This window comes from Phalacrocorax aristotelis, chromosome 12 (genome assembly GCF_949628215.1).
Source record: "Phalacrocorax aristotelis chromosome 12, bGulAri2.1, whole genome shotgun sequence".
Classification (NCBI taxonomy): Eukaryota; Metazoa; Chordata; class Aves; order Suliformes; family Phalacrocoracidae; genus Phalacrocorax; species Phalacrocorax aristotelis.
In genome coordinates this window covers 16,782,204-16,796,998 of record NC_134287.1, presented here as the reverse complement: position 1 = coordinate 16,796,998, position 14,795 = coordinate 16,782,204, and the positions used below count along the sequence as shown (strand labels likewise).

Sequence of the window (14,795 nt, the reverse complement as noted above, 5' to 3'; positions counted from 1 at the left end):
ACTAGCAGGTCCCCACCTACTCAGCTTGTCATCTTGAAATTTAGGAGTATACAATGAGACTTCCATGTCCCTTTAGTGCAGGTTAAAAAAAATTAAAAAAACATCAGCCACTCTCATGTTAGGAAATACTGGGATCAAAGCATTTCCCCAGCTGGAGCTCGTGTCGCCATAGAATTGTAAAAGTTGGAAAAGACCTCTAGGAATCATCAAGTCCAACTGTCAACCCAACACCCCCAGGCCTCTGAAACCATGCCCTGAAGTGTCAGCTCTACATGTTTTTTTGAACACCCCTAGGGATGGTGACTCCCCCACCTCTCCGGGCAGCCTGTGCCAATGCCAGTGAAGAAACTTTTCCAAATATCCAGTCTAAACCTCCCTTGACACAGCTTGAGGCCATTTCCTCTCATCCTATCACTAGTAACTTGGGAAAAGAGCCTGTAACACAGCCACACTACCTCTCCCTGCAGGCTGCAGGGGTGGAGGAAAGGAGGATGCAGGCAGGGAGGGAGCCCTGCACTGCAACTCCTTCCCTGTCACACAGCAAACACTGTGCCACGTGCTGCATGCCGTGTCGCTCAGGAAGGAGCTGTTGCCCCATCTTTGGAGTCTCCTCCTGAGCCTCACATCATTCGGCAGCTACAAGGAATGACCTCACCTGACCAGAGATCCGTCTGACTCAAGACTCCAGCCAGACAGCTGCCTAGGAAGGGGTGTACGGCAGCATGAGGCAGCTGCGACCTTCCCATGCTGAGCTTTACGGCTTTTTTTTCTTTTTTGTCTAGAAACCGCTTCAAACACCACCTCACACAAATCCTCATTAGCCCTTTCGGTAGCTGGGGAACTGAAGCAGTCAGATGTCAAAACCAGAAGCAGCCTATAGTTTTAAGATGGATGCTGTCTGATGTCCTGTGTCAATTTTTTCCAGGTTACGCAGCACTGTAGTGCTCTCTACGAGAACATTCCCCCTGCCCCCTCTTGCCTGTGGGGGAAACAAGGCAGACCAGCTCATACCAGGAACTAAAACCCCAGGGATGAAAGCATTAAAAACAACAGTTAGCCTTAAGGGACTCACCCAATTTACTCAGCAAAATTCCAGCTGAAGGGATTGACTGCTTATCCTGCTCCCCTTTGCAAGCCTTTGCTCTGTTCACTACCTGCCTTCTAGTACCTGCAAACGTAGCGCAGATATTATGCTACAGCTATCCCACTAACAGAGTGCTCAGGGAGCACCTTTTGCCTCAGCTAAGGAAGGAGCAGAGCTACGATTTTCATGTGAATTCAAAGCTTTCAATTATTCTGTGTGCCTTTTGGAGGCATGTCTCTTAGCAGGTCAACAGGAACTATCATTCACCGTCTCATATTTATCCAAGAACAGAAAGGCAGTAAGATGAGAAGGTATGAATGAAAATTTCATTTTACACAGCCTTCACTTCCAGGAGGAAGAAGAAAGGATGTCCTCTGACTCTGCAAAACCAGCAACTGCACACATAGTCTGCTTGTATGCATCTTGGGGAAAGGGAAGTGAGAAATAAGCAGAAATCTTTCCCTGTCCTGACCTTCCAGATTTTTCTATTCTAAACCTTTTTGAGAGGAAACAGTGCCAAACAGCCATTAAGAAAATGCAAGAACAGTAGGACAATCCTTTGAAAGTACTGAAGCTGAGAGGGGCCAATACGTCTTTCTCAGCACTGACAAAAATACCAGCACAGCTGACAAAACTGTTTGAACGTGTAGCAGTACATTTCTGACCTAAACATCAAGCTGTCGCTTAATCCCAGTATTGGGAAACTAAGAGGCAAGGCCTGTGACTCAGTGGTCACAACTATTCAAGAATACATTTACATAAATTAAAAGGTAGACTGTTCAGGATTTTTTTTAATAGACAGAAGCGTGCTATGAGTCCAGTTCCTTAAGTGCAAAATTATATTTCATTTGTTTCGCACAAACAGGAGAATACAAGATCTAACACAACACCAACATTTTAAACTTAAACATTTCCAAAAGAGAAAGCAAAGCAAGCATTCAATATTTGGTTTGTAACTGAGCTTCTCTGCTTTTTGCTGTTGTCTAACACCCATACTACCTTAATGATCTACCTTAAGGCTTCTTGTTAATAAGAAATGAGCTGAATTTCATCAGATACAATGTGGTGTTAAGACAGCTAACAAAGCACGTTCAGGTTTTTCTTGGTGAAAGATTCCTGTCCCAGTGGACTTTAAAGTAGGTCCTGAATAGAATTTTCAGCATGATTTTGCAATTCTGCTATTTCACCTGTTGTAAAAGTCCCAGAACAGAAGCAGCAATGCTGAAGAACCATTAAGAAAAAGCATTAATGGGCAAATGGGGACAAAAAAGCTGCAGAGCACTTACAGATGAACAAAGGCAAGTGCAGTATTTTTCTCAGAAGCTAAAAAAAAATATCACTCTTCTGCGTTCAGAATTTAAACTGCAGAATAAGTGTTGAAAGTAGAATTTTATACCCCTGAAAATAGGGGATTATTCTGAAGCACTTTCATTTACTGACTGTAATAACTAGCCATTTTATACATAGATGCTGCATTCCTTATCCACGTTCTAAAACAGATTTCCTTAATGTATGATACATAGCAAAAGGACAACCTTTTTTCAAGCTAATATTGCTTGCACACAGTTATTGATGAGCTCTACCAGTTTCAGAATAGCAAACATCCAATTATTTAACAATATAAATATTGAATACTAAAGTTTTAATCATAGGTATAAAATCTCTGTGTAAAACCACATGCTACAGCCTATCTGTACAAAGGCCAGGAAAAACGTTATTTTTAATTATAACAAAGTGCTGCTGCAGAATTGACTGATTGGTTGTGGACCGTTCTGAGGAAATGCAGATTGTTTGGCTCAGAGAATTTCCCTACAAAGAATCTATGTTCTTCTCAGAAGATTACAAAGCAGTTAGTTTCAGGCTGCTCAGCAACAACAACAACAAAAAAAAGAATAATCTCTTGAGTTATGGCTATGCAACCAACCAAATAGGCAAATTTTAATTTGCTCTAAACTATCTGCCAGTTTTCACTCTGACTTCAGAAGTTTCTGTCTACATTTACTCTACACAGAGCACCACCAGATAGTACCCATGTTACAGCTCAAGCCATTTAAGGGGCTGATGCTCTACCTGTGGTACCTGGCCATTAGGCTTTAATTCATCTCATTTTCTGTCAAATGGATCAGAGATGAATAGCCAAGTATCTTCTCAGCAGAGAACCCAACAACTCCAGCTGTGAATCAGCACTTGTCTGTGACCCCTCTAGGAAGCCCTATTTTAAAAATAGTAATCCTGTCCTTTTTCCTCCATCAGAGGCATGGGACAGAGCGAGAAGGGGGGAAACCTCTAAGGCAAGAGTCCAAAAAGAGGTGCTCAACTCCCAGCTGAGCTTTAAAATACCTCTTCCTTTATATACTAAGGCTACCATGTCAGATTTTCCCAGACATCCTTTTTTACACCTTAACACTTTCAAGTAGAAAGAAGAGAACTTGTCCATTTATTTGGGATTTCCAGGTATCAGGCAGTCCAGAGCAAGAGCAGTATCTGACAGGCTGACACACCTGGAAGCCCAGACTGAGCACTCAGACCAACTGAATATTCAGCGTATCCCTGTGCAGGGACTAGCACATCCCAACTGCCCTAGGTTTACAGCACATGTGCTGCAGCCCGTGTTCCAGACCCCAGGAAGGCAAGTCAGAACAAGAAGGGAGCTGTCCGACATCCAGAACCTGCAGGACAAACAGCCACTGTAATAACGTCTGGCACAGCCTGGACACACAGGCACATGTTACTTGTATATGCACCCATGTCGTGATATGAGATACGGGAGCCATATATACAAAGTTATAGTTGGGGAAGGTAATGTCACCAGGAACGTTCCCAAATACACCTACATACGTTCCACATCAAGCTGCAATATTCTGCATTAGATCATGGTAAATATGACATTCACTCTTATACCGCTAATTTTTCCATATCAAATGTCAGGTATTCCTATCTGTAAGGCAAAGACAGCATTTTTGAGTTGGTCCATAACACTGAAGTGCATCAAAATCAGATTTTAAGCATTTGTTCAGCAGCTGCTAGATGAAAAAGAAAGTTTTCTGTAGCTGGTGGAAATCGCTTTTGTTTCAGGGCCTCAGAATTAAGGGTTGGTTTTTCATTCCCATAAGAAACTTCAGTGAGTGAGGCTAAAGTAGCCAAGATTTCTTTTGTCTTCAGAGAAATATCCTTGAAGAACAGAAAAACAAGCAACCATGAATATAGTATTAGGTATTGTTTTAACATTCACTTAATAAAAAAATATTAAATGGAGAACAAAAAGAAAATAATAAATAAATCGTTCATTTTAAATAAAGACCCCATTTATTTTAAGACAAACTTGCAACAGCTCGTCAGTCTACTCTTGTGCGATGTTGAATAAAAGGGACCACTGCCACTGCACAGGCTCCTCTCGCTGGCCTAACTGAGCTCTCTTGACTAAATTGCTCAGTTGTGAAATGTCTAATGATCTCTTAGGTAGGGGGGGAAGTGAAAACACATCATCATAAAAATCAGGCTTTATAGCTGAGAAGCCGTATCTCAGTAGGACTTTTGCAAAGGTATTGAAAATACTATTGGCAAAGTATTGAGCAAGGTACATGCTTTGTAGAATAAAACTGGGAAACTAATTTTACTGGAATTCTCATAATCAATACAATTTGTTCAGCAATGTGGTTACCCAAGAGATAATAAAAACCAATGATGTCATCCTTAAAAACCTGTATGAAGAATAAAAATGCTCCTTTGTAAAGAGGCAGAGGGTACAAGAGATCAACTTATTTCCAGGGACAATCTTCCTCCTACTCCCCCCTTCCACCAAGATTTAGCAATAGAAGTAATTTAACTAGATTTAAAAATAAAAAATATATTAACCTTAATGACTTGGCTGTCTGATTTATCTGGATCTTCTGCAGATTGAACAATTAGTTGTGCAATTTCTTTGTGAAGTTTTCCCATTGTCATTGCCTCTGTGAAGAAAAAAACCAAACCGACATGTTCTTGTAAAACAAGCATTTCTGTGATATCTAGAAAGGTGTATGAGTAACAAGCCAAAACAAGGAGTCCTCCTTCATGACCGCCACTTGAAATCTAATGGTAAAGGCAGTAACTTGACATTGACATATCAACAGCTGTGCCAGCACAGGCAAATTGTCTACCTCTACAGCAGCTGTAAGCAGATGACAAGGAACAGCAAGATGACAAGCAACATACAAGTTTTCCTTCCAAATAGTCCCCAGTCTCCAAGAATTCAGTGCAATCTTTTTCTAAAGACTTATGTGATATCTCTGCATTCAGCTGAACGTCTCCTCCATATAATTGTCTAAAATGGACGTTTTGAAATATCAGTTGTACATTTGTTGGAAGATGAAGCATGTCTTTCCAAATTCCAACTTGCATCAGTCTTCCAGGGTCTCAATAAAACTGAAAGACAGAAGCTTGCATATTGACTTTTCAGCACCTGGATGGAAGAAGGATCAAGACTGCCTGACCTACGGTGAGGTTCAGCAATTACTATTAGCTCTGGAATAAATGGCCTCTAAATCCAAAATATAAAAAAGCAACCAACCTTTTACTACAGGGGAAATAGTGATCTCACTGTCTGCCAAATTCACATACACATCGTAGAGGTCTGGTCTACTGTTCACTTCAGAATCTGTAAATCCAGCAATGTAACCTAGAGAGCAGAATTTTGGCAAGATTAGGATCTCCATAAACAAAACCAAAACAAAACAAAGATCCTGTAGAAAAATCACAGGCCTAAAGTCTCTTCTAGGAGTATTTGACACAACACTCATTGGACCCAGGAAGTTGCTCTCTGGATATTATCAGTCATTTATAACCAGCATGTCCAGCAGAATGCTTCACTTCCGAGGAGTTAAAAATCAACTTCTAAAATTGTCTTGAAAATTAATAAATCACTAACACTACATGTCATATAAAAAAGTTATCAATTTGAAAATTTAAACTCTCTTCATACTTTGCTACTAAAATTTTTCATGTGCAAATGAAAAAGCCACTGAAGTTCCTCTTTAAAAGAATTCCCACTCTGGAGCTTCTTGTCACTGAGTCAATATTAGATTGTAACAGAGGAATAAAACCAGCAGATCTTCTTTATAGCGTGCCAGGTGACTTAGAGAAGCTTTTCTCCATGGAAAATGTTTAGTGAGCTGAAACAAGCACTGTTGGTAATGCAGTAGAAATATTAAAGATGAGTAGTCTCCTTGCTCATTATTCTGTATAGAGAAGCCTCTTAATTGCCACATTATGTGTCATGCTAACCTTTGCATTAAGCAAGGGCCTCTTCCTGGACTATGCATTAAGTACTACACATACACAGCAATGTGTCACACAGATCAAACTCCTACATAGCTGGTAAAGTCTACCTGTGATTTGGAGCCAGAGACTTCACTGGCAGCAGTCAGAATAAAAATTTGGAACTTCAGAGTTGGGAACTGGAAAAAAAAAAAATCCTAAAAATTCCGTTACTAGCTACGTGTAGAAGTTTGGAGAAAAAAGTAGCTTATCTAAAGTGAGCTGCTTCTGTACAACAGTAAGAATTTTAATCCTTCTGATCACAACATCAAAAGTCTCAAAGCTGCTTTGCATCTGTGATTAAGGGTAGGCTGATGCAGATCCACCCAGAAACACCAGATTAACTAGCTATCTTCTAACATACTTGCTTAGTTGATTTGCCTTTTCTAAAGAAAATAATACTTTTTAACTTTGAACACTAGCATTAATAGCAAAGTAACCATTTTTCCCCAAAGGGCACTGGCGCAAGACCTTGTAGCAATAGAAACTGAAATTAATTTTTCTTTATATTTTTGATTAATAAATTATCACTACCTGTGCAGGCTTTTAAGGCTTCCACTTCCTCCTCATTTAGATGTACATATGAATGAAGAATTGACCAGTCTTGTCGATGCCACACTAAAGCAGGCAAAGTCCTAGGGAAATTAGATCGGTACTTGACACACAGTAGATTTTTACTTATACTAGTTGAAGTTTCACAGTATGAAATGCATATCATAAGAAGGAACTAGTGTGTCTAGGTCTCATCTGGCATGCGTATACACGAGCTAGAAATTTATCACTCTGCAGTTAATTTATCATTCTACAGTTAAACTTCTCTGAATTCACAAACATACGGCTAAAGCCTTAAGAGGGATTTAACAGGATTTCAATAAACCAGTTGAAGAAAGATTTCCCCCCCCTCCCCCCCAATATATGGGCATTCCTCTCAATGAAGGTTCAAAATTTGTTGGACTTTTGGTAGTGGGTTGGGAGGTAGGGATTGACAAAGTACCTGGTAAACTCCTGGATAGCTTCTATTCTAGGATGGTACACCACAATTCTCTTCTTTAACATCAGTGCTGTATATAAGATAACTGTTTCCATTCCAAACTGAGATACTATATCTAAAAAAGAGGGGAAAATTATGTTGTAGAAGATAGACATGCTGGTATTTTCATTTGTTTTTGAAGAAGCTTAATAACAACAGCACAGATAATACTGTTAACACTATTTACTTGAAGTACACATGAAAACTGGATTGTATTTTACATTGTACAAAAGCAGTCACAATAGAGACTTCTGGTGTTAATTAACCTTTGATGGAACCAGCAAGATAAGCCTTCCGAGCATCAAAATCCTTGCTGAGGAAAGATCCATTTTCTTCACTTTGGCAGATCCCCTTTGTAAGGACTGCAATGTAACTCTCCATCATTTTAACTGGACTTCCATGCTTCAGGTAGATTCTGCGGGTGGGTGGGGGGAAAAAAGAAAAAAGTCTCATATTTTGACTGCAATCAGTACCAGCAGACATACAAGGAAAAAAAATTAGTCTCACAAATAGCAATATTATTGGCAATAATTCTTATTTTGGACACCTGGATGAGGTTTTAGATACTAAACTGTCAACATGCAGGCAAGAACACGTCTGTCTTTTAGGATAAAAAATTACCTTGTATTTTTATTTGAGTTTCCTGTTTTATGAAAGAACCAACATTTACCAACATTACACAAATATGTAAGCAACTGCCCACACTAAGGATTCTGTGCAGACTTGGAAGGTACCTGCTTTATGAAAAAGCAACTACTACAGTAACTCCTGTTATTACATGCAGACCATACAACTAGTTAGTTTTCCATTTTTTATCCAAGTATCATTACACATTCTTATGTATTCTTTGTTAAATGATGAATGCAAAATACAAGCATATGTCTCTGATACTCATTAAAAAAAACCAAAACCCTAACACAAAACAACCACACACCAACAAAACCCATACACTTATAGCTGTCTTCTAGACAGGAGAGAGAGACTCTGTAACCTATCTTACAGGTTAGGGTACTAGCACTAGGGTAATAGCACTGAAGCTCTCAACTGTTTTCTATTTTAGCTACAGTACAAAGCTATGTCACATTTGAAACTCAGTTATCATGCTTAGAGGAATCCATCCTGGATTTGAAAAGTAGTATTAGCCGATAAATCATCATTAATGTGATCCACAGCAAATCTAAATATTTCATATATTAGTGAAAAAGAACAATATCAGTTTTTCAATACTCTGCAGAACTGGTAAGCCTGACAGCATTCCCAAGTCTGTGATACAATAACCTCAAAAATGCATCCAGTTAGCTGCAAAATCTCAGGGAATAGTCCTGGTATCAAGAACCAGGACCCAACTACTTTGGGAACTGAAGTTAAAGCAAAGAAAGATGCAGGGAGAGATGATGAGAATGGGGACATGAAGGTAAGCGAATAACTGGGAGAAGGGAAGGAGAAGATGGCAGTCCGGTGGGAAGGAGGGAGAAGACAGAGCCACAGACCTTAAGAGGCAGAGGGCTCATTTTCCTACAGGATTAACAAAAACATCCCTGGCTCCTGTGCTTAGTTCAGAGGAGCTGCAAGAAGTGTCTCTAGTAGAGACGTTGTGGAGGGATGCCAGTGGTGACCTTTGACTACGCAGCATTGACCTCTTCCCCAATGTTTATACTTTTAAAAAATATGTTCTCAGAGAAAATGAGTGTGAGTGGGCGTGGTGGTGTGTGTCTGGAGAAGACACATTAAAACCTACTGGGCATCTGACATTCACCCAACACCTATTTCATGAACTCAAGCCCAAATCAAGGATTTACATAATCTGGTTCACAGTTTGTAGGACTGAGTTTCCAGCAGATTGTTAGACCAAATGCAAGAACACCACAATGAAATGCAATCTTTTGCCTTGACAAGATCTAAACATGCACACAGCAGCACCTCTAAACAGCTTTTATACAGACCTACACAGTATCCTAGTGAAGGCTGCGTATTTCTCTGGGTTGAAGTCTTTGGCTGTCAGAACAACGGAGAAGTGGGTCACCTGGGTAAGGCACACGCACAGAAAATGCACAGCTTATTTCATGACACCATATGAACAGTCTTTTTCACATTATTGAACTTACTGCAGTACCCTGACCAGGTTTTCAATTAAAAAAAAGTAGCAAGCAGTAGCAGCAGATCCAAGTTACTAACTGCAGAAAAGGCCTGGTTAATGGATTTCTGATGTGACTCATTTCCATGGAGTCAGCTCTAGCACACACCATCTTTTGCTTCATCTACTCTGTAACAGTTGCTTTCCTTTAACCTCATGAGATGATTTTAAAAGAGAAAAAGGCATTTTTCTTCCCCACAGCAGGCAGGAAGCTTCCAGAATTTGTTGCCAAAGGAGGCTGTGGAGGCAAACAGCATCAACGTATTTAGAAAGAGACCAGAAAAATATTAATGGATAGCAGGCCCACAAACAGACATTCTTTAACTTCCTTAATCGAATGATTGTGGGCTGGCACAGTATGAGGCTGAAAGTCTGCGGACAATGACCAGGCTTGTGTATCCTCCTTAAACAGCATCTCCCACTGCCGCTGTCAGAGATAGCGCTATGACAGTATTTTTTTTTTTAAACACCTTCAAGGCTCATAGGAGATGTAAACTTGGGGTGAGGAAAGGCAAGCAACATTTTGCTGTGGGGACACAAAATTACTACATTATCTTTCTACTTAACAATGTAGTGTGAAATATGAAAATTGAATAAACTTAACAGACAATTTAATGATCTTCATAACAGGGAAAGTAGAGAAGATACAAGCAAATTTGCAGTCTTTCAGCTATCAATACAACAGAAAAGCAAGTACCTATATAACTCAACCCTTTGGGAAAAAAACCAAAACAAAACCAGGAAACATCAAGTTCTATACAAACAAGATTTTGGACACTGTGAAATACCCTTTACAGAGCTTTTCTGAGGGGAAAAAAAAAAAGGAAAAAAAATTGCTGAACTTGAAAGGCAAAGTAACTGTAAATAATGGCATGAAATAGCATCTCCATTTCAATATATAAAATTTAAATTGTGTAATGAGTATCTCAACCTCTCTGCACCTCCATCCAATACACACCTTGGTGAAAACCTTAACACGCACACTGGTGAGACAGCTGGGAAAGAGCTGCATTTGTGAGCAAGCAAAACCTTGAATCCCTTCCCTTTCTCACAGCATACAGTGGGAAAACACCGCTCCAACTCCCAGAGGAAGCTCTGCAGAAGCCTTCCCTGCACTCTACCAAAAAAACAATGGGACAAGTCCTACCTTTTTCAAAGCTGGAGAATCTTGAACTTCCACAGTCGTGATGTAGAACCACAACCTTTTGTACTGGCCAAATACAAAAGTATGAAGCAATTTATTTTCATCTGTAAGGCAGCACTTTCGCAGCAAGAGACTCCTCAGTTCAGCTGTTATGGATGGATAACACCAAACCCACAAAGCATCTCCGTTGGTGTCTTTTTCTATGGTGGAAAGATGTTCACTGTGAGAATGCCAAACAGCAGCAAGGAAGTAAATCGATGGGTTAATCAGGTTTGTTTCCTGGTATCAGATTAAAATTCCACCTTACCCTGACCCTAGACATCCAGTTATGCTGCTACAGTTTAAGCCGTAGGGCAGCACTTGTGCTATGGGGCTTATTTTTAAAATGTTAATAAATATCCACTCTTGCCCTGCTTCACGAGGCCAAAAAGCGCCAGCAGTTTGTATATATATTCATATGAGCCAGGTACTGACCAGCGAGCACCCAGACCAGCTTATTATTTCCCCCGCTCTTCCTATTTCTGATTTCGTAACAGAACCACGAGAAGCTGTGAATTTAAGGCACTCTGGCCGAGCTGTGCGCGGCTAAGCTCTGTAACAGGCAGCCCTCGGCCGGGACAGGCCCCGCGGAGCAGCTCGGCGGGGCTTCGGTCACCGGGGCTCAGCTCGCCGGGGCTCAGCTCGCCGGACCCCGCGCCAGCCCCTAGCCCCGGGACGACCCTCCCCGCACTCCCCGCCGCAGCGCGGCCCTCCCCGGAGCCGGAGGGCCCTCACCAATCAGCCCCACGGCCAGCAGCAGCTGCACCTCCGACTCGGCCATCTTCTGCCCCTCTGCCGCCGCCTTCCGCCCGCCGCGGGCCCGCCCGCCGGAGCCCCGCCCACCGCGGGCCCGCCCCACCGGAGCCCACCGCACCCTCCCTGTCCCCCGCCGCGGCCGCCATTTCCTCACCGCTCCCTCCCGCCACTCCGCAGGGCACCCACAAGGGCTGGTTGTACCCCACAGGCGGCCCGAGCGACGTGGTGTTCGTTCATGGAGCTGTAACAGCCATTCCCGAATAGCTCCGCGCATCGACGTGTTTATTTGAGAATTAAAGGATCTCACTTCCAACCTCGGATGACCAACAGGGCCTGAATACCATGTACGGAAGCCACAGGCACACGCTCTGCTAACAGTGCCCAGCAGCCATGGATCAGGGAGAACAAACCGATTAGGGAGAAGAAACAGATTAGGAAGAAGAAACTCCTAAAATACCTGGGATAACTGCAGGAGCATCAGGAGCTGCTAAAGAAAACGTGCCATCCTGGCAGAGAGGCCAGGCCCGGCAAGGATGGTGCCTGGCTGTGACATGCCCTACAGGGCAGTCTGGCATATGATTTTCATAAAGGCATAAAGTTAAGGCATGTGCATTTAATATGCTTAGCCACCACATAGAATGAGACAGGAGGAGTCAGACCATAAAAGCCGCTCCTGATTCAAGCCTGGAGGGCTTTCAGGAACTTTGGAGAGGTTCAGAGAAGTGGAGCGGGCTCCCGGGGAGCAAATGCTGCTGTAAAACAGCAGTAAATCAATATCAGTGTTTATATCTGAAGGGTGGGTGTCAAGAGGATGGGGCCAGACTCTTTCCAGTGGTGCCCAATGACAGGACAAGGGGCAATGGGCACAGGCTGGAACACAGGAGGTTCCACCTAAATATGAGAAAAAACTTATTTCCTCTGCAGGTGCCAGAGCAGCAGCACAGGCTGCCCAGAGAGGCTGTGGAGTCCCTTCCCTGGAGACATTCAAACCCCGCCTGGATGCCATCCTGTGCCCCCGCTCTGGGTGTGCCTGCTCAAGCGGGGTTGGATGAGATGATCTCCAGAGGTCCCTTCCAACCCCTGCCATTCTGTGAGACACCAGGCAGCATGCTGCAGTCCCCCGCTGGAGCACAAATCCCCCAGGGAAGGCTACAGGGCCTTAGGACAGGTGCTGGCTCTGGCAACACGGCACAGGCAGCCTGTGGATGCTGGGAAGTGTCCACCCAGACCCGGGCAGTGCCTCTGCTACTCATCTGACAGACCTTTAAATTAATTTTATGAAGACAAGAAAAGGACTTGTTCAGCACTATAAATAGCTTAATGAAGGCCCTACTGAATGCATATGTATATATACACTGAAATGTATAACCATGGTTTGAAACAGAAGCATCTAGGCTGCCAGGGACATTTTGCAGTGCAGGCAGTACTACAATACCATTGTATAAATCAGTAGTGTGGCCTGATGGAGAGCACTGCACAATACCGGTCACCGGATCTCAGAGGGTTACCAAGGACACAAGGACACTGAAAAACACCCAAGTGAAGAGAGCCTGAAAAAGTTTTTTTTTTTTCCTTTTTCTTACTCTAGAATGGAGGCTCATAAAACAGAGTAGAAAGGGATTGGTGTTACATGGATACAAGGATGGTGCTGAAGCTTCTGTACTGTGACCGTGCCTTTCTTGTTCTTAACTACTTTTCTGTTTAGCAATAAACTGTGATCACATGCCAACATTAAAAGTAAATTTTTAAATGCATTGTGTAATGGTTATGAAACTTTCTGGTGGCCATGCAAGATGATTAATGTGAACAGTAGGCAAAAAGAAACAAAGCAACAGGTATATGGGAAAGAAATGTACCAAAACATAAATTCAAAAGACAAGAACAGGCTGTCTTTACTCATCATCAACAAACTTCTCCCTCTCCCTACATTATTTCTGGAAAAATCATACTTAGATATAGTTAGGAAACCAGTGTGAGACAGCTGGGTCTGCAGAGGGTCACAGTAAGAGTCATGATGTCATCAGTGATCTAGCTGCAGAGGTGTGCATTTCCACTGAGAGACTGAAGATCACACTGTGTTCAGTGCCCCGCATGGAGACGCACTATTCTGCTGTTCACTCATCCAAAATACCCCATTGGTCACACATTCACTTGCTGCTGTTCCACTGTTTTTTTTGCTGCTGTTACAGGACTTGTGTGTGTAATTCACACACTTCTGTACAGCTTCACCTCTCTCCATACACCAGTAGAAGTTTTCACATCAGCAGTTTTGAAAAATATACACTGGCACTAGTAGTTTTCATGTGTACACTCATACAAATACTGCAATTACTATTGCGCTTAAGACTTAAGAGGAACAGCCGAGTTCCTCTGAAAGTTTCCCAAATTTAAGACCGAGGCCTGCAGCTGCTGATGCCTACATGCGCACAGAAGGGCCTTTCTGAAGTTCTTAACTGCCCTGAACTGCAGTTTCTGAACCGGCTGAGCAAGCTGCGAAGAGCATAGGCTCAGCACACACGATGCCTTCTTTGCCAAAATGATGTTCTACACTGCATTTAGTCAGTCCAAAAGCTCAAGGATAAGTTAGCCAAGGAGCCCCGTAGACCTCCACAAGCCGGCCCCCCGGCCCGGAGGGCTGCCGCCAGCCCCGGGGGTCTGACACAGCCGGGGTCTGGCCCGGTCTGATGGGTGCGGGTGGCTGGCAGCACCCGCCCCTGGGCAACCCGCCGCGACCGGCTGCCGGCCCCGCGGCAGAGCCAGCGGGGTCCCCGCCCAGCGACCCCGGCCGGCACAGCGCGGGATGCCACTCGGGCACTGATAGCGGGAACCAGGCACGCCGTCAGCCCGAAAGAGCTCTCGGCGGGGGCTCACCGAGCGCCCAGGAGCTCGGGCCGGCAGCCATCGCCGTTCCCGCTCCGACGGGCTCCGGGCTAAGCCGCAGCGGGGCGGACATTCCCCGCCGGGACCCCCCAGCGACAGTGCGTATCCACCTCAGGATCGCCTCACGATCGCCTCACGGTCCCGCCCGCTGGGCGGGAGGAGTTTCCGCTTCCGCCGACGGCAGCGGGCGCGGGGCCGCCCTCCCTTTCCGGCCTCGCAGGCTGCCTGGCTGGAGCACGGAGCGCGCCGCCGCCGCCGCCGCCCTGTGAAGAGAGGCCGCCGCCATCATGCCGGTGTACTTCCAGCGGCCCGAGAATGCCCTGAAGCGGGCGAACGGTCAGTGTGGGCCACCCCCCACCCCGCGCCGGTTCGCCTCCCGTTTCCCCCGTCGTGGTGGGCAGCGTGCGTCGCTCCGCGCCTCTCCGCTCCCCCC

General features: G+C 43.9%; 2 protein-coding genes across 5 annotated transcripts in view; one reads left to right on the top strand and one right to left on the bottom strand.

The window, feature by feature from the left end:
* Positions 1 to 1,857: 1,857 nt before the first annotated feature.
* Positions 1,858 to 11,569, bottom strand: DENND10 (DENN domain containing 10). 4 transcript variants are annotated; one of them, XM_075107282.1, is made up of 9 exons: positions 11,462 to 11,569; positions 10,691 to 10,887; positions 9,353 to 9,432; positions 7,676 to 7,824; positions 7,374 to 7,485; positions 6,914 to 7,014; positions 5,634 to 5,741; positions 4,940 to 5,034; positions 1,858 to 4,255 (listed from the first exon to the last, which is right to left on the bottom strand). In XM_075107282.1, the coding sequence occupies exons 1-9, from the start codon at positions 11,505 to 11,507 to the stop codon at positions 4,079 to 4,081; spliced, it is 1,065 nt and encodes a 354-aa protein (XP_074963383.1). In that variant the 5' UTR covers positions 11,508 to 11,569; the 3' UTR covers positions 1,858 to 4,078. The 4 variants fall into 4 exon arrangements, with proteins under 4 accessions (XP_074963383.1, XP_074963384.1, XP_074963385.1 ...); XM_075107283.1 differs by having other exon boundaries at positions 10,691 to 10,907; positions 11,462 to 11,542; XM_075107284.1 differs by lacking the exon at positions 9,353 to 9,432 and having other exon boundaries at positions 10,691 to 10,907; positions 11,462 to 11,537.
* Positions 11,570 to 14,542: 2,973 nt separating this feature from the next.
* The window catches only part of EIF3A (eukaryotic translation initiation factor 3 subunit A), a 34,286-nt gene continuing 34,033 nt past the window's right edge, over positions 14,543 to 14,795 (top strand). Inside the window, exon 1 of the mRNA XM_075107281.1 lies at positions 14,543 to 14,698. Within this exon, the coding sequence (XP_074963382.1) occupies positions 14,650 to 14,698 (49 nt within the window). The 5' untranslated portion in view covers positions 14,543 to 14,649. The remainder of the gene's footprint in view (positions 14,699 to 14,795) is intronic.